General features: G+C 40.2%; 1 protein-coding gene across 1 annotated transcript; it reads left to right on the top strand.

The window, feature by feature from the left end:
- The first annotated feature begins 1,950 nt into the window (after positions 1 to 1,950).
- On the top strand, positions 1,951 to 17,703 carry ppap2d (phosphatidic acid phosphatase type 2D). Its single transcript, XM_026325197.2, has 6 exons — positions 1,951 to 2,666; positions 13,482 to 13,639; positions 13,813 to 14,099; positions 14,221 to 14,278; positions 15,822 to 15,998; positions 16,224 to 17,703. Exons 1-6 carry the CDS (start codon positions 2,459 to 2,461, stop codon positions 16,326 to 16,328), a joined length of 993 nt encoding a protein of 330 aa, XP_026180982.1. The 5' UTR covers positions 1,951 to 2,458; the 3' UTR covers positions 16,329 to 17,703.
- The last annotated feature ends 7,126 nt before the right edge of the window (positions 17,704 to 24,829 follow it).

Below are 24,829 nucleotides of genomic sequence, written 5' to 3'. Positions count from 1 at the left end.
ACCCAGTGCAAAAATAAAACCTAATCAGTAGGAAGGAGTCGCTGTGGCTCCAGCCATTTTAGATCCACTCTTCAGTGCTGTTGATGTTCAGTATGTTTACTTCCTCTGACTTTGTAACTACTAAATGATGATTTACAGCCATCTAGTGGATGCTAATCAATAATGCACAAGACAATGCAACCTGATATTAAAGAATAATTATTAAGATATGTTTTAGGTGGTATTATTGCTATTGGCATACGATAAATGTTAAACTGTCACACTCACTGCACTGCACTGTGTTAAAGCACATGTAAACCTGGTGTTTCACTGGATTTCATAACATTCGTGAGGGACTCCCCAAAGACAAGTCAAATGCAGCTGTGCTGAACACATGTTTACTAAGGTGCTTGTAAGTAGCAGAGAGTGGGGTTGGTCGGTCGCTTTTCACTCTGTCACACTTCTCAGACATACCATGTGTTAAATTTACTAGTCCAGACTGAAGGATTAAGATCTCAGCTTAAAAACAGATGCATTTAATGCTCAGAAATGATTCCTAAAATGAAATCAAAGTTGTGAGCTCCAAATCAGGCCCAGCATGGACTTGGCCAGCACATGCAATGAGGCTGGTAGACAGAAAGTTAAAACTGTATACAGAGAATGAACACATACACTGAAGTAATTTGAGCATTTATTTCAAACCAGAAACTAAAATAAACATTCAACAGAGCAATTATTCTCACTTGTACATACCAGTATATGTGTGTGCATGTGTATAGGATATGTGTGGATGTGTGTGTGTTTGTGTGTGCTCTGTACATGTGTAAAATTAAATATTTTGGAAAATGAAACATCTAGCCTATAAGCTAATTTTAAAGTACCCTTTTTTTTATTTTTTCATTTTCCTTCCTCGCTTTTTCCAACTGTCACTTTCAGTTTTACATCAAAATCGAAAAGAACAAAAACATCAGAAAACCAAAAGCAGCCATGAAACTTTAATATATGAGCTTATAAGAAAAGTTTATGTTGTCACTTTAAGTGCGATGACAAGTGACACAGTCAGGCTTAGGTTTTTGATGAGCTGTAAATGTAAGAATATATATGACAGAATATAAGAAATAAACTTTTGCATTTATAGGATGGCTTATTACACAGATATGGCTCATAAAATAGGAATGAAAGAAGCAAATGGAAATGAACAGAAAAAGAAAACTGAGGGAAGGAAAAAAAAAATTACATTTCATATTTTCAGTTTTCAGTTTCATTTTTAGCTGCTTAAACACAATGCCATGGATTTTTCTTTTAAATTCATCTTTTGACAGTTTTAGGCCTAATCAGTGAGACAGCCTGCAGATTTATGGATAATATCCTAAATGAGCTGCCAAAATTATTTGCTGTTTTAAAAAGGATGAGAAACTTTTCAGACATACAAGCAACTGTACCTCCGTTTTTACACCAGGTGGCAGGAAACTTCCAACCCATAATCTAATATTTACTACAAGTTATTAACAAGGCTGATCACTGAGAAAGCTTTCATAAAGTTTTATGAGTGAAAAATAAACCTCTGTCTATCATGTATTCAGATAGCCTATATTTTTCTCTCTCCAGTATTGACAACAGTGAGCGTCAATATTGTGGAAAATGTAATTGCTAGGCAGTGTTGCATAGCCCATGAGGCCACAGACGGTGCGTTCAAATCCAAACAAAAGATAATACTTTTCCTGTCGCACTAAGTCACAATTAAATCACTGACTATTTAAAACTATTGCTTAGTTTAAAAGGCAGTATTAGGGAGACTTACCTATTGAAAGACGTCACATGGGTGGGACAGTTTTAATGGGACAGGAGACGTAAATGGGGAGGACCAGTCCTACAGCTGTCAGGTCAGGTGGGGCGGGCACGAGCTCCAGTTTAATTATTACACATTGATTTTTTTTTTTTTTTTTTAACTAGGAAGTTTTTTGTTTTTTTTCCCAGCTGAGTCGTATCCAACAACGCCGGAAACAATACGGCCAAAATAAATGTTTCGTGGTCACTCTCTTCGACGTGTGAGACATTCATCAAGAAAGGACTTTATTTTGAAGGTTTAAACCAGTTTGGTTAATTTCAGTTTGACAAGAATGTGAACGCTAGTTTGTTCAGGTCGTTTTGAAGAGCAAAGAGCACAACACGCTCACCAGAAGAAGAAGAAGGGGTTTATCTCAGCTGAAGTTTCCTCGGGTATATCTGCAGCCTATCCCCTGCTCTGTTTAAGTTACTATCTGCTTACTACACTTTTTAATGACAAAGAGCAGCATTTCTGGTTTGTTGACCAGAGTCGACTCCTGTCAAAACTTTCTTTGACATGGATTCGTTGCACCGACGGCGGACGGACTGAAAACTTTAGAAGTTTCCTTCACTCAGCAGCTAGCTCCGACTGAACAGTCCTACTGCAGATACGCGTTAATACAGGTTGTCGGTAGCTGCTTTAGCTGAAGACATGCAAAAGTTAAACTCCACCGGTGCCCACAGCAACACCCGGGCCCGGGATGCGGAGCTCCAGCTGCGGCTAGCTGACGGTGGAGGAGCCGGGGAAGGAAAGGAGAACGGCGCTGGGAAACATTTCCTCTCCCAACCTGAGGAGGAGAGCTCGGTTTGCACCAAGAGGAAGATGCTTGTCGGTTTGGATGTAATATGTCTTTGTGTCGGTAAGAATACGGGGTATTTATACACTTACTTGAAATGAGTTTTGGCCCCACAGGCAAACTCTTCTTCAGTGTTGTTACAGGATGACTTCAGTTACCTACAGTGATTGATAGATCAATGCCTGGAAGACTATTGCCACTTAATGCTTTGAATTGCCTGCAATAACTAACTTTATATTCTTAATTATAACTCCCCCCCCACCCCCACCTCTGTCTGTTTGTATTTTCTAGGCTCACGCAACATAAACTTTGACTTAGAGGTTAAATTGGTTTTCTTGAGAGGAAAAAAGTCACGTTAGACGGGGATTTGTTAAAGTTAACGAAGCCTCACAGCATTTTTCCAGAAGTCAAATGGAAACTGTTCAAAGAGGCAGAAAACTTTGTACTCGGTCCCCTTTGGTGCACGTGGGGGGGGGGGGGGGGGGTCTCAGCTGGCAGGAGCAGAGTTGTCCCGGGAATTCATCTGTTTCCATGGTAACCCCAGAGTTCCCGGGAGAAGAACGTGGGAAATGGAATAAAAACATGGCCCCGTGCTTGTGTTCTCGTGCCGAAAATTACCTCTGCTCACTGAGCGTTTCAGCCCCTGTCACTGCGGGATTACTGAACGTCAGACACAGTTTACAGTGCCCAGATGTACCGGCTCATATTTCAATCAGATCAAACAGACAGCTACAAACATCAGTAATAACATGTGGACAATAACTCAGAGGACACTGACGTAACCATAATAAAGCAGTGGTACAAAACAAGTTAAGTAGCCTGGTAGAAATTACCAGTAGATTATAATAAACGAATTGAATTGAATTGTTTACTATGACGCAACCCAGAAATGTGCTTGTTTTATCTTGTTATTGAACAGAAATGATAAGTTATTGCTTAGTTGCTGTCCCAGCTTGCAAAACCATAATAACAGTGGTCACAATCAGCATTATGGCTGCAACCACTGCTTGTTTTCATTATCGATGAATCTGCCTATTGTTGTCTTCAAACAATGGATTAATCCTTTGGTCTGAAAAAACATCCAAAACAATGAAAAGTAACAATATCCAACAGCACCAAGGGGGGTGTCAATAAACATCTTGGTTGGTTTCACCAACAATCCAAAACTTAAAAACTATCAGTGTTTAGTACAATGTAAAATATCTCAATAACATTGGCTTTGTCTCTTCTAATTGTCATTGCTTTAATTTGATTACACATGGGACAATATAATAGTACAGTAGAATACTAGGTAACTGGTTTTGTTCATGGAGTGTTTTAAACTTAAAAATAGCAAAAGAAAGATCATTTCATGCTCTTTTATGCCACCATACACCCAAACACGCACATCTGGCCAACCTTATTGCATTATTGTCCCTTCTGTATGTCTCGTCCACACTTTCACTATACCACCCAGCATGCCACAGTTTAATAACAGAAATCGAACCAGCACTATATCAATTCCCAGTCCTGTATATGAAGTTCACATTTGAAGTTTGATATTATTAGTTTTAAAGTAGCAAAAAACTGCTTCACACATGGTTATTTGGACCGGCAGCAAACAGAAGTGAGGTGGAACCCGTCTAGGCAGACCAACAGGTCTCAACCTTGTTGGCGGTTACAGCATAGTTGTTTGCCCAGCAAAAAAAACAGTGTGAGGCAGTTACATTCATTTCCATATTATTCCTAACCCCTGCAGGTATGCTATTAGCTGTTCACACTATACACTTCTCAGCTGCTTTGTACTGTGTCTAGGAAGTGGCTGATGACCCAACATCAGTCATTCCAATGGAGGAAATGGTCTCTGTGAAATCTCCTTTTACGACACAATGAACACACGACTTGCTTTCTCAGAAAATTATGTGGCCTGACCCCTCTTATCCCCTCAGTGATAACATTTCAACAGTTAAACAGAAGTAAGAGGATTTAAAGAATCAGTTGGTCTTATGACTGAAAAATACAATTCGTAAAATAGTAAAAATTGTAAGGTGAATTGTAAAATTCTAATTTTTGCTAGCAATAGTTTGATTTGTTGATATATTTCAGTAGAGCATAGTTATAGCCATGCCGACCACTGGTGGAGCATATAAACTGCTAGATTATTTAAAGATTTCCTTGTGTCTGACATCCTGTATGTCTATGTACTGTTAACCATCATGACAGTTATCAGCAGATGCATGACCTTGACTGTTTGGTGACTCATCTGTGGGTATTTGGCAGTGAATGCCATCACTTATTGGAAATGAATTGGGCTCTTTATTCCGCTAAACCCACTTATCTCTGACAAAACCGTTTTCCCGTTAAAAATGGAAAATCCGATTCCCTCGGACGAAACGCCCTCCGACATGATTCATTCTGTAAAGGAGCTCATTCAAAAACTGAATCTATGGAATTTGACCCTGCTGCGTCCATCCTTATTGTGTTTAAGCTGAAGAGGGATTCCACAATCTCTTGAGGTTTTCACTGCCCCTTCATGCGTCTTTAGTGTTTTACATCACATTTAAAGTGACACAATAAAATCACTACAAAGTTGGACAATTAGCCAAGGCTTTGATTCAGGTTATCTAAACATACCCCTACTCAGCATTGTGTATAAGTCAGTCCTGACGTGCACATGATGGATTGCTCTGGTTCAGCTTAGTGTCAGAAAGGTCCATGTAAGCTGTTGAAGTGTTTGCTTGTGTCTTAAAGTTAGTGATTGGACTGTAAGTGCTTGACTGGTAAAAATCTGACAGAATCTGCACCGTATGGCTGCATCTAAGATCTAGTGTCCAGGAGGTGTAGTGTGTCATATCTACCAAGCATGCAGGGACAGGACTCCCAGGCTGCACTATTGTTTGTCCTCTACACAGGTGGTCCTTTCTCAATCTCTCTTGATTAGGGAATTTGGATAATTTGGAAGGGTTGGATGTGGCACTTCACAGCTCACTTATATTTTATACAGAGAAATATTATGATTGCCGCTAGGCTTGACCTTTTTTTTACAGAGGTTCATTGTGAAACAGTGTTATTGATATATGAACAAGTTTTTAGGTTGGGTTAAATACAGAAAACTATGATGCACTGGAAAGATTTGTGTATTTAAAAGAATAAAGATTTCATTAATTAGTAAAAACAGCACTATTTTGTGAAAACTATAGTAAGAGAAAGTGATAATCATTTGATTACTGATGTGTGTGAGTGTTTTTTGATGGTAAAAACAAGTACTTTATTAAACACTATAGAAAGAGAAAGTTGGAATCATTTGTTCACCTTTGTGTGCAAGTGTATATTTTTGTTTGAGACGTGAAGCAGCATGCCAGGGCGAGAGGACTGGTATCTACCTGAATTATCAATTATAAAGGGGCTCTGTTTTCTCAGCTTAGCACTACCTTTTCTCCCTTCTCCTTTTCTCTTTCAGACAAACTCTGTTGTGAAATTGAAAGTGTTCCAGCAACATAGTAAGGTGTATGACTGCATGTATTTTATGTCTGTATGTGTGTTGTGGTGTTTGGTTAATGTTAGAGGATTTCTGGTTTTGTTCTTTTGCCAGGGAAAACTGCCAAATCAGTGATACAGCAAGAAGTCCAGTTATGTTGGCGTGTATAGGCCTAATAAATATTAAATTGCCTTCTGCCTTTATATATATATATAAATATGTGTGTGTGTGTGTGTGTGTACATCATATTGTTATTACGTCATGGGGGACTTAAATGAGTTTACACAGTGACATATGTAGACTTGGCTTTCTATAGGGACAAAATCTGGGTCCCCACTATAAAAACCACTGACTTTTAAAGATAACCACTTGGTTTAAAGTTAGAGTAAGATTAGGGTTAGTTAAGGTTAGGGTAAGCCAGGTAGTGGTTGTGGTTAAGGCTAGGGCTAGTCTCCAGGAAATACTGCAAGTCAATGTAATGTACCCATAAGAAATGGAAACAAGTTTGTGTGTATGCACGTAAAAGTGTGGGTGTGGATGTTTTTGTGTGTATGTGTCACCGTGACTACTCACGCAGACACCCTACTACAGCTGCCATGTGTGTGCTGTTTGTTGACATATTTGCCGCTCCTGTTTTGCTGCACATTTCAGGCCTTGATCAGAAACACTGATCAAGTTATGAAACATATTGGCGTCACTCTGTGGCTGACAGATGGAGAGCCATTAAAAATGGCTCAGTCGTATCATTAGCTAATGGAAGAAGTGATTTTGCTTACTTTCCCTTGTTAGTCTGTTAATGCATCATTTGACAGCACTGAGGTTCAAAAATACATTAGCTGCACCCTTCCTTAGACAGACTACATGGGCACATTACCTCCATACATCTTCCTCTTCCCAGTAGCACACCAGAGTTAGCTCAGGCCTCGGAAATGTCTCAGTTGCCTGTAGGCTGAGGGGCAAGTGACAGCAAGTGAATGAACAGGTTCAGGGAGGGAGAGTAAAGTGAGGCCTGTGAAGCGAAAAGGGGTTGAGCATCTACAGTAGGGGTCAGAGGTCAGACCCAGGAGCACCTGAAGTATCTTATCCACATGTATCTATGTTCTAGTCAGAAAGCAGTACTCAGAGAAGGATAGGAAAGATTTAGACAGCAAATAGCTTCAAATTTACTTTTAATGAGACAGCTGCAATCTTCTCCTGGATGACAGTTCCATAAGTGCCCAGAGTGGTCCATAGGTATTAGCCATAATGAGTGAGTAAGGATGTGTGCAGCACTCTAATCTTCAGTACTCATTAGCTAGAATCGGTCTGGAGAGGCTTACCATAAAAGTTTCTACATGAATCGGAATAGAGCCTGTAGCCCCGCCTTTGCGTCTGTCAGAACTAATGACTCGTTCGCTTCTGTCTGTCTTCCTATAAGAAGATTTAGACAGCCCCCCTTGGCGTCATTGCATGGTTACCCATCATCAGGACCATTTTATCATTCTGTCACATCTCACCTGCTGGAGCCTTCCCTCCCTTCATCCTCTTCAGTCTCTGCTCTGAAGCTGTTCCAGCTCTGTGTTATACTGCAAGCCAAAACACACTGACAAAACAGCCCTGCAGCCTCAACTCTTTCCATACGTACAGTACTTACACAATCAGGCTGCTCTATGCCAAACAGCTCCCCACCAGTAGTCTAAACCACAACCCTGTGTTGTTCCCACATTGCAGACTGCCAGCCTTCACCTCACTATGCACACCCTTACCTTTAAACCACAAAAACCATCAGAGACCTCCTTTTAAGGTTCCAAGGTACATACCACAGTGGCTGGTCCTTTATGTTCCTGCTGAATCAGTCAGGCAGACAGACAGCCCACCTCAGACCTCACCACTCATGCCCTGAACTCCAGAGCAGGGCTCCAGGAAGCAGGTCAATGAAGTGTGGAGGGAACAGAAGCAGCTGGGGGAAGCATGTCTCTACTGGCCAGAGGTAACAGTAACAGTGGAAGGGGGAAAGCAACAGCTCTCCCAGTGAGATTGTGTAAGGTCATAAATCATAAATCACTTGGCACTATCTTGTTTGCATGAAACATTGTATTACAGTTTACTTTCTTTTGCTTTGTGTGAGATTGTTGATTTTTACCCAAGAGCTTCAATAATATTAGTAGTTTTTTTCTTTAGCATGGTTCTTTTAGGTATCTCACTGTCTCTCTGGGCCTTTGTTGAAGCTCTGTTTTTGAAAACAAATATAACAGGTACATGCACCATATGATTTGAAAAGAGAACAAACTTGTGAGTTTGCATCACACTACTACTGATCTTACTTTAATGTTGGTATGAAAGGGAGAAAGACATGATATTGCTTATAGTTACAAACTGTATGAAACTATGTACCTCCTTAAGAGGTTGCATGGAGTCCAGCTGCAGCAGATGCTAATGATAACAGATGGTTCACAAAGATCCAGTATGATTGTGACTCCTCAGTCTCAGTCTCATTTTGTTCTTTACTGATGAATCTCTTTGTGGTGCCATCAGGGCAGACAAAACACAACAGTCTCTCAGAACAATCTCAACAATTACGGGAAAAGAAATGGGTGTGTTAGTGTAGGGGCCTGTTACTCACCCCTTTTCTACATCTCCACTACCTAGATTGGGCCTACAAGGATACTATGTATATAGTCTCTTCCCACACTGTTACATTAAAAAAATTTACCTCAGGTAAAACATCACGTAACAAACATGACCGTAACTGAATAGTGATTAGATGAAAGAACAGATCAAGGCAAGCTTAAGGTGGTGCTTAAGGTTATAATTATTACTGGATAAATAATTTTACAACCCACCCAATTCAAGTGGGTTGCTTATAACCATGTTAGGCAGGCCACAACAATGATTCTTGTAATATCACAACCAGGGATTATCATGCCTACAGAAATTCAAGTTATGGCACTTCATGATTCTGTTCACTAGGTTATTTAAGGCTAAGTTAAGGGTCAACAAGCTTATAATTTATTTGGGAAACACTGGCACATATAAGCTAGTGAGAGGCCCAGGAAGTCAGCCAACCCCTGAAGGGTGCTGTAGAAAGATGAGATATACCCAGGCTGAAGGCCAGATGGGCCTGTGTTGACAGGTCAATAATTGTCCTCCAGTTCTATCAAAGGGCAAATGTAGAACGACGCCTGTGCAGTCAGATATATTGGGTGTGTTGACACAGATGGCCATTAGATATAGCTTTAGGCTGATTGTCATGCTAATCTATGAGGATGCACAGGCTGTTTGTCCTACAGCAGCAGCATTTGCAGTAGTTCATTTAGGTCTGTGATAATGAATGGGCTGTTTGCCTCAATATATACATTTAGGACTTTTGATTCTATGTGTTTTATTAGCTCTTGTGGTTTATTTGGTTGGTTAGTGTTTTTTTCCTAGGTGCTGGTGGGTTTTATGCGGCTTGTTTGGTTGTCTGTTAGTCTGTGTGGCTGCTTGCTTGGTTTGTTTGCATCCAAGTGTGGTTTTTATGTGTATGCTAGTGTGTTGAGTCTGTATGTGTATTTGGGGGTATTCTGCTGGTTGAGCCAGGGTTGTGTTTACAGAGTGGGTCCCAGCAGAGCTCAGATCTCTGACCCTCACATTCCAGAACCACCACTAATCGCCTCCGTCTGCTGTTCTCCGTGGAGAAACCCTTGTCGCATCTCTCTTGGCTTCATCATACCATCTTCTCTCACCCCTATATTACTCCCATAACCCCTGTTTGCCAGTTTTTGAGCCTCCTGGCCATGCATTTTAGCCTATTTTGTAGTTTCTGCATTGATCAGAAAATGTTTAGTAATATGACCTTAAAGGTTGTAGATGAATAACTAGCACCTACCCTTTGGTCTTTGTAATCTTATCTTAATCACTTTCTCCATAGTTTTTTAAAATATATATTTTTTTACTTTTGGTTGTTGTTTTCCTCTCACAGTGAGCTCATTCTGGGCTGTGGTTATAGATGTGTAAATTAGAACCAGAAGAGTTTCTCAAAGTGAGGCACATATCCCCTCTGCTCTCATTCCTCCTTTTTTCCTTCATCCCTCCTTCTCTTCTTGCCCACTTCTTTCTTTCTGTCCCTTTTGACTATTTGAAAGCATTGCTGCTTTGAGTGTCAGGACCAGTGAGCAGCACATTTTGGACTTGCTGTGTGAGCTGACTCGCTCCTCCGCCTCCTTTTGGGTCCCCTCACAGGCCTTTCTGGCCTGACTTTCTATTGAGCATATCTTGGCCAGGTGCAGAGATTTGCTAACAGCTGCCTGACAGATGTCTCAGAAGTGTTTTTGTGTCTTGTTGTGAAAACTATTTTAATGTAGCTGTAAAGCATAGAGCCTGACTGTGACATAGGAGCTTATAATTTGTATAAGATTGTGTAGATACTGAATTTAATTAACTATGGTTTTTAGAAACGTTTTATATTTAGATCATAGAGCAGTGAGAATTTGTGACACAACTCATCCTGATGTTAGTCGAGTTATGTTTTTGAGGAGCTTTGCAAGCAAAAATTGGAAAACAGTTCAAGCCATCAGTATTGACAGGCCTGTGGTTGTAAAATATGCTTCTTTCTGGCTTAGCACTTCAGGATTCCCATCAGGCCTTCCTGTGTATTGAAAATGATCCCTTAAGGAGTGGGTCTTAATGGAAAATCTGCCCATTACCTCTCTGTCAGTGCAGCAAATATTGATTATTGAGAGAGGACTGGCTATAATGTGGAAGCTGAAGAGGGCGCATAGAAAGGCACTTAATGGATGGCATGGAAAGCAAAAGTTTTGCTATGAAGTTAACCCAATGCATATATACACCATATACATTTGACAATTAGTTTTACATTAGAATAAATACCAAATTATGTTGCAAAACTTGAACATACAAAAAACATCAACATAAGATACAAAAAAAATATCTGAATCTGTGTAAGTCAGTCCTTCATTGTAGGTTGCATTGTCAACCTTCAGGCACAAAAAGCTGCAAAAAACACTCTATTTATCATATAAACAGAAATACCTGTGGTTATGCACTTAGGGAATTTAAACTGTCATGTCCCAGTCAGTGTTAAGACTACATTAATACACTGATAATGTCTTTTTGCTTCCTTGTGTTCACATGTATACACTAAAAACACATATAAACACATGGTGTACATGCAAAGACACAAGGCAGAAGGAGGTGACAGTTGACTCTGTTTTTTTTTTCAGCTAAATAAAATGGAGGGCTTTGCATTATAACCAAATTAGAAAAAAATCACAGCCACCTAATGTGAACCAGAGATGAACCAGAGCATATTTCTGCAGGTCTCCACCAAGGCATGATACACACCGATAAGGGGATTCCAATTTGGAGATGAAGTGATATGTGTGCATTTTATGCAGGTAGCAGAAAGGAACCAGGAAAGCCTTACAGGATACAGGATATTTATTTTTAAATGAACACTTCCCAAAGTATTTGTCTAATACCCCGGCCCTGTTAGCCAATGTAAACTAATCAGAATAACATTAAACAAACCTTTTTTCTGTCATGAAGGGACAGAAAAAGGTAAAGATATATAATTTATCAGATGTGATGACCAAATAGGTTATTTAAGGGTTATTTCACTGCATTGCATTACATGATGTACTGCACCTACTCTAATAATAATCATAGTAGTAGTCCATTGATTTGGTTTAATTTAGCTGATGTTGCAAAGGCAGGAAAACACCAGATCTTCAGAGTAACTGATGAATGCATGCAATATTATTTTCATTATATAACAAAATTAAAAGTATTTGTAGTGCATTTTATATGTACGTGGATGTGATGTGTTACTTGGGATACATGAATTTATGGAGGTGTGTGTCAGGAGGCGCCTGTAGACGTTGCAGCTGAAAGAGATAAGTGAAAGATCAGGGTCAGATGAGAGGTGTTTTCTATCTCCCTTTGTTGGCATCACATCCTTTGCTATCTGCCTGCAACGTGTTTCCCTCTTCCTTTCCCTCTCTCACTTCCTTACTGAATCACATTTAAAATATATGAAAGTGGGCTATCTTTTATCTGTGTTTTGTCTTTGTTAGGGCAACATGACTTTGACTACAGAGGTCATTAATGCCCACTTCTGAATAGAGTATAGACATCCACTCTGGCTATATCTGAGCTACAGCAGAGTCACGGTTAAGAGTAGCCTCTTCTTGTGTTTTCTGGGCTGATGGCCTCAAATCTGTATATTTCTTTTTTTTTAGTTCACTGGTACTGAATAAGTGATATGGGTGTTTTATTATTTGGACCTAATGACAATGACAGCAAGCACACAGAATAATAGCTGAAACAAAGCCTATTGGAAAATCTTAAAATAGATAGAATTTACATAGGTCAGGTATTCACAATTGTTTGGCATGTTTTTGCATTGTTTGTGTGTTTGAGCGTGTAGCCTTATTGTGTGTTGTTCTTTTGGCCCGACTTTGAATGTGTTTTTTAATGTTCACTACTCAGTCACGTAGTCTGAAAGATTCCCTGGCAGGAACAATGTTTTGGCCTGGGTGCGTTCCAGATAACCAGCAGGCCTGGGATGACAGGGAGAGGCAGAGGTTAATCATTAGTCCCATGTTCTTGCTGCATTCCATCCAGTGACAAGGGGACATGGAATAGGGGACAGAGAAATGGAGCAAGCTGGGAAGGCTTTTATAGGACTGTTAGATATATAGTACATTAGTACACCACAGAATAAAAGCTGTGCAGCTGTGCTCTTTCTTTGTGGAGATACAAACGTTATTTCCATTACTGTCATTAAACTGTTGCACAACTTTTACCCAGTCAATCTTTACCATCCGACTGTGAGGTTTGTTTGCTTAACTGACCTTGACTCCCTTTCACCTGAGACTGAGTTCTAATAATGAGTGACCAGCCAGGAAATGTAAGAACGACTATATGATGGGAAAGTTTTAATATAAGATGGACTAAACTAATATTTTACTGGAACAAAGCATCATTGTTAAACAATACCTTGCTCTTTTAACACTGGGCTTATTGTCTACTTTTGGCACATGGAAATTTTCTGTGTAACATGCTCTCTAATATGTTCTTCCTCCTTCCTCATTTCATTTTGTTTCTGCCATGCCCATATCCCTGTCTCCCAGCTGTCTCTCCTACTCCCTGTTCCTCAAGTGGGGACAGATATGTATGGAATGTGTAATCCCCTGTGAATCTGGAAATCATGTCACCAGGTGACTGACATGCTTTAAAGCTGTCCACCTCTTTGTATTGTATCTCATCCCATTGTCCTTTAAACAGGAGGGGGCCATATTTGTGTTTGTCAGTGATACCAGCTATTGCTATCTTGCTGTCTCAGTCTCTCTCTGTGATCTTTTGTGAACACATACTCAAGAGACATTCTACAAGTCATCTTTTGTTTTTTTGCCTTCCTTTTCTGTGCCGCATATCATCAGCCTCCATCCCATTCTTTGCATGTGAGCTGAAGGCAGTGACACCGTACAGGCGGGGTTTCTTCTGTGGAGACTCCAGCATCACCTACCCCTACGTGGAGACAGAGGCCATCCCTGATGACCTGCTCATTGCTGGTGGAATAGCTATCACTGGCTTAGCGGTAAGACAATAACATCTGTTAAGTATTAGCACATTGGGGCTAAAGCTGTCATCACTATAATATGGTATAACGGGCATACTTGTGTTTTAAGAGTAAAACAGACATACACTTTCACAGTAGCTGTGCAGTATGAGTTATGTTAACCAGTTTCTCTTGTCCTATTTTCTTCTCAGATTGCACTGGGTGAATGCTACCGGGTGCGTTTCCGAGCTGTTCACTCACGAGCTTTTGTTCGAAACCGCTATGTGTCATGCCTGTACAAGGAGCTGGGCAGCTTCCTGTTTGGTTGTTGTGTGGGGCAATCTCTCACCAATATGGCCAAGTTAAGTGTCGGACGCCTGCGACCTAACTTCCTATCTGTCTGTAACATCACCTATGCATCCATCAACTGCACTCTGGGCAGCTATGTATCCCAGATCACCTGCAGGCAGCCTAATCAGAAGATGGTGGAGGAAGCAAGGTGTGTGGTGTGTGTGTGAAATTATTTAATGTGTTTAGTAAGGGTGGTGTGTACAGTCAATTGAGTCATACAGTTAATACATGTGTAACCTTTGGCATCTCTTATTGCTCTCTTCTTTCAGGAAGTCTTTTTTCTCTGGCCATGCTTCCTTTGCAATGTACACCATGCTTTATCTGGCAGTAAGTCACCTTTACAAACACATACATTCACACAAACTCATTTGAAATCTGACCGTCACATTCATCTCAGCTTCTGTGTAATTATATTATTCGGAACTGGGTTCACTGAGGGAACATGACTGGTCTCAGGTTTGTTTCTGTTATTAGAGATAACACCAGTCCTTAGAGGCCAAGAATGCTGCATGCAGCTCTGAAATAGATAAGCTAAATAATCATGTGCAAATACACATAGAGGCTTATGTTGTTAAATATATTCACATGTCCTCATTGTGAAGTAGGAGATCTTTTGAGTGCTGCAATTCTCCAATGGAATCCTGCTTCAAACTGAAAGAGCTGGTGAGACTGATGGGGGTGGGGGGATTTTGGGGGTGTGCATGAATAGATGAAGAGACTACACAGACAGAGGAGGCCTTGTTGTGGGTCTAATTTAGAGGAGGGGGTGGAGGGCTGAATATGCCTGCTGAGAGATCGACAGGATTCTTTCAGCAATAGACACCCTCTAATACCCCCAAGCTCCCAGCATCTCTTCATCTTTCTCTTTCTCTGCCCAGTAGTCATGGGTGCACTGTGGGAGAGAAACAACAGTTAGATGGGGACAAAAGCACATTATTGTCCATAAAATGTTCCCATTCCTCATGTATTTCCCTTCATTACCCATCAAATTATAGTCTTAGGTGACATAAATATTTTAGCGAATACCGCTAAAATGAACAAAATATAATGAAGAAAATCCCTGCCTCTTCTATCTGCAATTGCACACTATAGACATCCAAATGAAAAGCTGCTTCTGTCTGACCAGAAAGAGACAAAGATGAGTAGGGGGAGACTGTATAAAGAGGAATAAAATAGTGTAGAACTGATGGGGAGAAGTGGCTGAGAGAAGTGTTTGTTACTTCTGTTTTCACTCCTCTCCAAACAACACTCCATTGTTTCTTTGCATATGAACAGATTCTCACATACAAGTTTGCTACTAGCCACAATATCGGCAGACAACCTAGAGAGAATGCATAAAACCTGTAGCTGCATGCCACCCGGACTGTGGCCAGCTGCTTGTGGTTAAGGCAGGAAGTGTGACACCTGCTGTAAGTTCGGGTAGGACAGGGAGAGAATGCCCAAATGAGGGTAGGCCTCAACCAGGAATGTAGGCCATGTGGTCCCCGTTGGTTGAGTCCGGACAGACCTCCAGCCACCCTACATCTGCATCACGCTGGACCTGTGACCCCATTTTTACAGATACAAACATCCATTTTGTAATGTAGTGCTGATGCAGGAGATGAGAAAGAACAAAAAAAAAAAATGGGGTCAGTCAGAGATGGTGTTAATGGACTCATGCCGAGCTTCTTGTTTCTCCCTAGATAACAGATAGTGTCCTTTCTGTGCCTAAAGTGCTCCATCTGTGTTTTTAGACCATGAATAATTATTGGTTTTCATTTCTGGGGCATGCATCAACACGCAGGAACACCCACATGCATATATTAAGTTGTCTATGGTGATTATAAAGTCAGTATCAAGATGGTAGCACTATTTATGTCCTTTTTTGCAGTTCTACCTGCAGGCACGTTTGTCGTGGCGGGGAGCTCGACTGTTGCGTCCACTAGTTCAATTCCTCTTAGTGATGATTGCCATCTACACGGGCCTGAGCCGCATATCTGACTACCGTCATCACCCCACAGACGTCCTCACAGGCTTCATTCAAGGAGGGCTCACTGCTTACTGGGTGGTACGTCGAAAATCACTGCTGTCTAAATACCCTTGAACAACAGTTATCTCTGTCTTCACAGGATTTGTTTGTCTATAGTCTTTGTTGACAGAGTTAGCTTAAACAATAGGCTCTCTCCATCATTTTCCTCATTCTGATCTTTCTTTGTGTTTATAAACAGGGAATGATTGACAGCATGTATAGTCTGTGTGTATTTCCTGACCTGTTTTGTGTCTGTGCCTGCAGGCCTTCTATATTTCCTCCATGTTTAAGCCCTGCACCCGTCCAGACCTGTCTTCCACTAGCATGTCCTTGGAGAGCCCACTATCCAGCCAGCAAACTGTCTGTTAGCAGGCACATGCAATCATTCCAGGAATCATGAGGCAAGAGAAAATGGACTGCAGAGGGACAAGGAGAATGTCAGATAGTTTTTAAGAAAAGAAATCATTCTAATAACAGGATTTGATTAAAATTGCGTACAATCTTAACACATGCTTGATCCCTTAGGCATACACATACAAATATACATTCACAAAGTAACCTAACAAGTTCACACACTCAAACTTTGAACATAAGAAGCACATTTGACTGTGAGTCAAACCCGTCCAGTGAAAAGAACTGCATTGTAATATGATATTTTTATATATATTAAAAAGTTTATTTTTCAAGAGGATTTTTAGAAGCTGCTAATGTTGATAGTTATGTTTGTCTGTGTTGGAGGCATTTGGTCAGTGCATTTGGTTAGCTTTCAAAGCAGAACTGGTCAGTCTTTGGTCTTGTGTGAAAGAAAAGAGAATGCCAGCCTCTTTGGAAAACATCACCCAGCAGCTGTGAACTGAGACCATCAGACCTCAGATGTGAACATAACTCTGCACAAAGTGACAGAACTGGCGGCGATAAGGAACAAGCACTGGCTTCAGCTTATAACGATTTTTATTTTTAGTGGCCTGATGTGCCACTGCCGGACTGTCATGCATCACTATGTTAAAAATAACCTTTATGTAAGCAAAGATTTAAGAACAGTATTTATGCTGTTGTACAATATTATCTTTTTTGAGTTACCAAGGCAGCGATGTGGACAAATATGACAAGGTAACATCCTTCCCCCTTCACTGCCACTTTCCTTTACTAACCACTTTGACTGTGTCTCAGAGGTGGAGGTTTGACTGAATTTTGTAACCTTTGACTCATGCCCCCGAACTCCAGTCTCTGAGCTGCACCTTGATTTATGCCACTCTGACAGGGGAGTCAATGTGGCTGCAACCCCAGCAGCCCTCCTGTGCATTTTTATTAATAGCACTTGAACTTACATAATGGAACCTTCTAGTTATAATCAATATTATATATTTTATCACAACTTTGAATAATCAGTGTTTATTTTTGTCGAACTTATACACTATATTTGTTTTTTTAAATGATAATTATTAAAATTGAATGTAAATAACTGTCATTTTATAAACCACAGAATTTCAAAAGTATTAGTTCCAGTTTTGGACAGTTTTTACATGTTTATTGTTTGTATTTACATTTGTGTTGATCAGGTACGGAGACTTACTATTGTATCTGTCATAACTACTAGACTGAGCCACAGATATTATCAAAAAGCTATATTTTTTGTGTTTGCCAATCTTGTTATTTGTTTGTTTTGTCTGTGAATGCCAGAAAGGCAGAAATAACCACTGTACTCAAAAACCAAACCAATAAATTGAATGTTGAATCTTTTTAACTTCATTCGTCCTTATTTTTTAGTGTCAGCAAGCTGAAAAGGACAGTGACACACACACACACACACACACACACACACACATACTTAATCTCAGTGTCAGTATTTGGGTCATATTCGTTTGCTACTCACTAGCAGAGCTGGTAAAGTAAGTCATTTAGCCATTTGTAAGTCTGTCAGCATACAGCATACAGTACAACCATTAATTATTTACAAAAGGCATACCAAACTGTGAGGAGGTAAGGAAAGCTGAGCTGATAGTGAATGTAAACACTGAAATGATAAGTGATTTAACCTCTTGTGTTTGGACGATTCTACTCCAGTGCTCTCCTAGTTTCTTTCATTACTACAGCTCTCTCTCCCTGTCACGCTCTTCCTCGCTCTACCTCTTTCTTGCTCTCAGTCCTTTTTGAGTGCAGTGAAGCATGATGGGCTGTTTTAGGGGGTCATGCTACCATGGAGATGCTTAGCCAGATACAGGTCGGGGTGTCTGAGGCATTCTCTTTCATTTCTTTTTTTCTCTCTCCCCTTACAGACTGAGGGAGGAGAATGAAAAGCAGCCCAGATCAGACAGAAAGGGTAAATGAGAGAGAAGGAGGGAGAGCTTCTGTAATAGGTGTGTGCATAATGTAAGGTGGACAGGCCAGCAATAAAAGCAGTCCAGTAAAAAAAGAGGAGGACTAATGGGGCAGTTGGTAGAACAGATGGGAGATCGGGATCAGGGAGAATGAGGGCGATTGGGTGTGGGGGTTTCAGAGTGGGAAGGAATGTTGACTGTATTTTGCAGGCCTGTTTTGTTTAATAATATTGTAACTAAGGAGACATATTTCATTCCAGGGCAACGTATATGCCTGTGCTTGTGTGACAGGTTCTTGTCTGTGTCTGCCTCACTCCTTGTTATTGTCTAAGTTTTAGGGGTGTGAATGAGCTGAACGAGAGGTAGGCTGCTTCTCTGGGCTGAGTTTACACACCTTGTCAGACATGACATCTTGTTTACACTGTAACTGTCATCTGTCGCACTGACCCTTTGGCCATAATAGAAATCACTGGCAGTGACAGATTCTGTATGTTCAGATTACTGAGGACCAGGCGCAAAGGCCTCACTATGTACACGGCTGTCAACAGTAGCCTGGTGCTGTGGTCATTTAGCATCAAGGGTATTTGAATTCTTATCCCAACAGGTGAAAGCCATTACCAGTCACATGCTTTGCACTGAAAAAAAACCCCCTCCTTGATAAGATTAGAATTTTTGTGTAATTGCACAGGTGCAAAAATACCAGGGCAGATGTTACAGAGAGCTGATCCAAACCCATGCACAGATAAGCATAAGCAGAAGACACGTAGCTCACCTTATATCTCTCCATGTTTAAGGAAAGGACACTTTTATCATGCTTTTTTTTTTTTTTTGTCTGACTTTGATAAAATCATCAAGCATTTGCAGCAAAATTCCATTTACAAACCTCTGCCTCTGTTTGAAGCGATGAAATAACCATTTGGATGGGATGTAAAATACACCTCTTGCCAGTCCTCACGCAAATTTAAACCTATCTATGCTTGCTACCATGTTAAAGCTGCTTAAGGCTGTAAATTGATTCAACTGTGAAGAGGAAAAGAAATTTTCTCGCATATGAATTTTTGTTAAGAGCTTTTTACTGCAGGTCTCCAATGCATTACAGATGTAGTCTCTGGAACTCTGCTGGCCTCTTATCTGGCTGTACAGTCCAATTCTTAATAGAATTAAAAAGGATTAATGGGCTCTTCAGTACGCTCAAGTTCAAGTCTGATCCCCTAGCCTCACTGCTATACATATTTCTAATTCTTCCATGACAGTGAGTGACTGTACTGATTGCAGCTATTAGGACTACAAGTAGCCATATTGTGCCCTTATGAGATGATGTGAAAGGTATTAGTTTGCATGCTTCTGATTAAATAAATCTTCCTGCTACCCCTGACTTCTCTCTCAGCTCTTCAGGAATTAGGATGTGCCAAATTGATATTGGCCCACAGAGGGAGAAAGACGAACACCTCCAACAGGGATCTACAGGTGGATAAGAAGGCTGTGATCGCTGTCAACTCTGGAAACCCTACTGTGTGTTTGTGTATGTGGATGTTTGTTCATTTCCTCACAAACCTAATGGTAAACACATACCTAAACTAACATTCCAGCATGTGTACAGTAAACACAGATAGTACACATCAGATGGCAGTGCCATGTTACTATCTGATGAGGATAGTATCATTTAGCAGACAAAGACTCAGTTGGGTAGTGCACCATACAGTACATACTGTGCTGATCGGCTGAGCCTGAATGCATAGTATAAGTATTTTTGAACATGTATGACATGGACATGTTATAATTCTTGGAAGTATAAATCTCAGAAATGTCTTTGTTACAAGATTTACAATAGTATCAATTTGTAGAAACAAGTTACATGTGATTTCCTAAGAACCAAGTTTCCTACCAGTTTTTTTTTTTAAAGAATAAAAAAACATTTGATTGCACAGAATTGAAAAATTTTTTGGAGGACATATGATATGCTGCTTTCTTTATTACTGATCATGATATACAGCTAATGGGGTAGAAAACATACCCATGAGCCTCTGTTTATCACCACTGGTTGTATTATTGTTTGCAAAGGTAAAAGGTGATGCAAAAGTGCAGCAGTGGAAGATTACCAGATGGGGGTAGGGTAACCTTAACTCCTTTAGCTTCTCTTTGTTGTGGATCTCAGCCAATCTACTTGATCTTCCTCTTGCTCTCTGTCACCTGGCTGTAAAATAAAAAAGGAAGGAAACAAAATAAACAAAAAAATCCACTTAAAATCAAGTAATGACATGAATCATATCAAGGGTGTTAGACTGATATAGCATACCTCAATGAAACAAGCTTATTGACAAATGCAAAACATTTTGTCGACCAAACCCACTTTGTTTAGGATGTGTGGTGTGACGAATGAGAGATGTCGGGTATCCGAGTGTGCGTGGGTTCATGTTCATGTTGCAGGCTGCTGAGGGGAGACTGGAATGCAAAAACAAGTTCACAGGAATAAAAACAATAGTCAGAATGTGTGAGGTGTCAGTGACAACTGCTAGTGGAGAGGTGGGACGAGGTCAGTTCCAAGGGCAGCATGCTAAGCCTCCTGCAACACACACATTCACATTGTGTTAGTGCAATAGTGACATGACACTCAGCGCATGTTAATATGGGCACGGGGATCATGAAAACAGTCCATTCATCAATTAAGCAGACAGTATATTACTCAAGTGAACCTCATAAGGTTGAAAGTATACAACTGACCTCACTGCTTACTCCTTAGCTCAGAGGAGATGCTGTCTTGAGAAACGTGCACCAGTGTCTATAAAACATATTGCATCAGTGTATGTCTGTCTTTATTGTCAATGTGCATGTGTTCAATCTGTATTTTTACTCACTAGAATGAATGTTTAGAACTTTAAATGTGTCAGCATGCACATGCTTGTATACAAATGTGGGTGGATTTAAGCGGTTGTTTAATCCATGAATCACCACTATAAACACTACCATGAACCATTTTAGAAAAGTGACAAACAATTTTAGCATTTTTGACCATACAGTAATATATACAACACAGAATGAGAAAACCTGATGTGAATGTGAATTAAAAACAGCGTAGGCACAGAGGATTGATTTTGCGTGTGTGAGAGAACGGAAGCATGGGTTGCAGACATGTGGTGAGAATTTCATTAAAAAGAAAGATAGGTTGACTAAATGAGTAGTTAATTTTATTAACAATAAAACATACACTTGCTCTGTTAAATACTAGCTTGGGTTTTGTAAGCACAGACTGGGAGTATCAGTAATTAATGGTGGTTAATTGTAGCAGACTTTAGTAGGATATTACTGAATAACTGAAATTGCTGAGTCAGTTCACTAATTTTATGACTTTATTCTTATTGTTACACTCCAGATAAACATTTCAACGGTTTCATCACAAAAATAAAACAGACACTCAAGGGAAATGCACCATTATCCTATAATTGCTATTGTGGCCACAGTTGCTGCATTTAAGCAAAAGTCATGCTTTAAATAAGAAGTTAAAATCCCTGTTGTTTTGCTCACATTATATTAAATCTGCCTTTTTTGTTGTTGTTGTATTATCATGACATCTTTTTGATGTATAAGGCTGTTGTAGAGAGAGTATACATACTGTATGTGTTTAAAAATGAGGGACAGTAGAGTAGATGTGCATGTGTGAGACAATCAGTGAGACCAGTGTGAAAATAGTGCAATCAGAGCAGCACTGCTCCTAATTACAGTCCTGTTATTTCAGCTGGAATAACAGAGAGAATAAAATAAATTTTACAAAAAACAGAGGTGCTGAGGTCAACAGCACAGCAGTACATCAAAAAGCCAATAAAGTGATCCTGTCGGAGCCCAGGAAACCCAGCGCAGGCCTCTCTTTATTTCTCTTCCTGGCTGTGTGTGTATACATCTTTTCTTCTCATGCGTTTGTGATAGCTTAGTGCCGATAGTTTAATGACCATGCACACTGCAGACACCCTACAATCTTCCTATAATTCCTATCTGTCAATGAGGTGAACTAGTGAGTAATTTCTGTGTAATGCTAATGCACTGACTTCTGTTGTCAGAGAGAGGTAGAGGGCAGTAACTACAGTACAGTAAGTAGCATATTATAATAGCAGTAATAAATAATCATAAAACCTCTTGCCCATGCCTGTCTATTTTTCTCATCTTTTATTAGCCTGTCTTCAAATAAACAATCATGTTCCTGGCACTACCGGGCAACAGGTGGACTACAGCAGCTATTAGGATGGATTGTTTACAATCATTTGGTGTAATTGTCAGCCTGACAGTTACAGCTGCTGTCTACCATTGACATTAGAGTTAACCTTGTGGGATGAGTTATGGTTGCCTCTGTCCTGTAATTAAGTTTTTCTTTTCCCTGACAGATGATGACGGCAGTGGAAAAGCTGTTGCAGGAAATCTCCTGTTGGAAGATGAGGAATGGTGGCAGTGACAGAGAGACAATTCCAAGCCGGGAACCGCAGAGGTATCTACCTGTCTAGACACTGAGCAGCTGCCTCAGGCTAGAGCTCACACAATTGAAAAAAAGGATCAACAAGTAATCTAGTTTAAAATAGTGACCTGGTTGAAAAATGGAACTTTTGTACAGTGCAAATTTGCTTTTTCATGAATGATGTTGAAATTGTACTGGCTATCAGATGAGGGGCCAAGGCGATGTTTACAGAAAAAAAGAGAATGAAATGTTGCACAACAATAGGCCTTTTCAAAGCATTTTGACTTGTCATAGCTGGAAAATCACATACTGAACTAAAAACTCTGACGTCTACACCTCGTTTCTCTATCCCAGTAAGACACCCGGGTCATGGAAATAGCCATTGTTCATATAATTAATTTCACTTGTGCTTTGAATCGTTTGTGTAAATGCCCTATTGGCACATTTTTTCATTGTTTTGATTATAACTTTTAAGTGTGTATGAATAATCATTTGTACCCCTGCTCTTTTCTACATTCCCTTCTCTCCACTGCCAATTTTTCAGGTGAGTGCCTGATCGCCTCACTGATCCACAGCAAAACCCAACACAGGGCTTTGTTTATTCTGACAATAGGGCTCAGTCAAGTGTGAACGGCTACAGAAGGGCTGCCTTAACAAAACATGACAGTGATAGACATACAAACTTAACTGACATTTTACAGCTCTGCAGCAACTTCACATTTACAAATCCCTGTCCCCTGAAACTCCAGTCATGTCATTCATAGTCATGGATGCTGCTGGGACAGGAAAAGCACAGGGCTTCTATATAAAATTAACCAAATGGGTAATTTGATTTTAATTTCTTGCATACTTTCTCATGAGATCGCTTAGTGTGCAGTGCATGCCACTACTTGTACATGTACTACTTGTTTCTGTCAGTACAAATGGTGACGTGTGTAGTTTGAGTTGTATTGCATGTGTGTGCACATGCTGTGTATAGGCCTATATTTACATGTGAGGGCTGCAGAAATAACAGAGGGCACAGTATAAAAATCCTGATTGTTTCTGAGGGATTATCCTTTACAATGCAGCGCTTTATCAGAGGGCCCGGAGTGCTGTAATAAGACACGCTCGCCCTGGATTCGCCCAGCCAAATACTGAGACATATGCCAGCAGTGAATCACAGGAGGGAGCGCAACGAAAAGAGTAAAGAAGAGAAACATGGGGGGAAAAAGATGACTGTGAAGTAGAGTAAAGAGCAGAAAGAGGGAGAAACAGATGACTGAGGATAAAAAAGCAGCACGAGAAGTATTGAGGGAGAGAAAAGAGGGTAAGGAGGAGAATGAAATATACAGAGAAAGGCAGAAGTTGAACAAGTTTAACTGGAGGCCATGCTACAAACAGAGAGGGTTGTTTTTTGACAGAGATCCCTCTCAGGAGATTCAGCTGGAAAACAGATTAATAGAGCTTGTCCAAGTTGCTTTATGATATTGCACAACATGTGCCTCAGCAGCATGTGAACAAAAACTGCTGTGCATCACACTGTATAGTGCTTTGACATGGCTATTAGTATGTTATAGACTAATGTAAATGATGCAGCCTCGCAGACCTTTTCTGTTTAAGAACAGATAGGACCACAGGCAGGGGTTTGTTTGTCAGCAAACATCTGTCAGAACCTGAATTTTTGGCTCTATAGAGGAGAGGTGTTTTTTATTGGGTTTTTTGATTCACTTCCTTTTATAAGACTTTCTCAGCAGGATTGGATTGCTTTGCCCAGGCTAACCAAAGGGGAGGTGTGGTTTTGGAAATGAGGGGGTGAGTTGACTATGGACTATTGAAGGAGAGTTAAAATGTGTAGATGGGTTGCAAGTGGAAGAATATTCTTCCAGACTCACTAATTTACTGTGATTAGCTCTACATGTTTTTGGTATGAAAGTGCCATAATGTAACCGCACACCATGATTAAATGTTTATGTATTACAGAACACACTGACACATTGGTATTCTGTGGCTAAACTGGGCAAAACACAGATGAATGTGATTACTGTGTACATATTTCTCTGTATGGGAGTAAATATGTCAGTGTGCTTCCTGTGCTGGCAGTGTGTAGCTGTCCTTTTGTGATAGTCAAC

The sequence above is a fragment of the Mastacembelus armatus genome, chromosome 8 (genome assembly GCF_900324485.2).
Source record: "Mastacembelus armatus chromosome 8, fMasArm1.2, whole genome shotgun sequence".
NCBI lineage: Eukaryota > Metazoa > Chordata > Actinopteri > Synbranchiformes > Mastacembelidae > Mastacembelus > Mastacembelus armatus.
This window is presented reverse-complemented; position numbering and strand designations above follow the sequence as displayed.

Coding starts and splice junctions, on each gene's coding strand:
- ppap2d (XM_026325197.2), top strand. CDS start 2,459: ATGCAAAAGTTAAACTCCACCGGTGCCCACAGCAACACCCGGGCCCGG. Junction 13,640..13,812: donor TAGCTATCACTGGCTTAGCG/GTAAGACAATAA, acceptor TTTTCTTCTCAG/ATTGCACTGGGTGAATGCTA. Junction 14,279..15,821: donor ACACCATGCTTTATCTGGCA/GTAAGTCACCTT, acceptor CCTTTTTTGCAG/TTCTACCTGCAGGCACGTTT.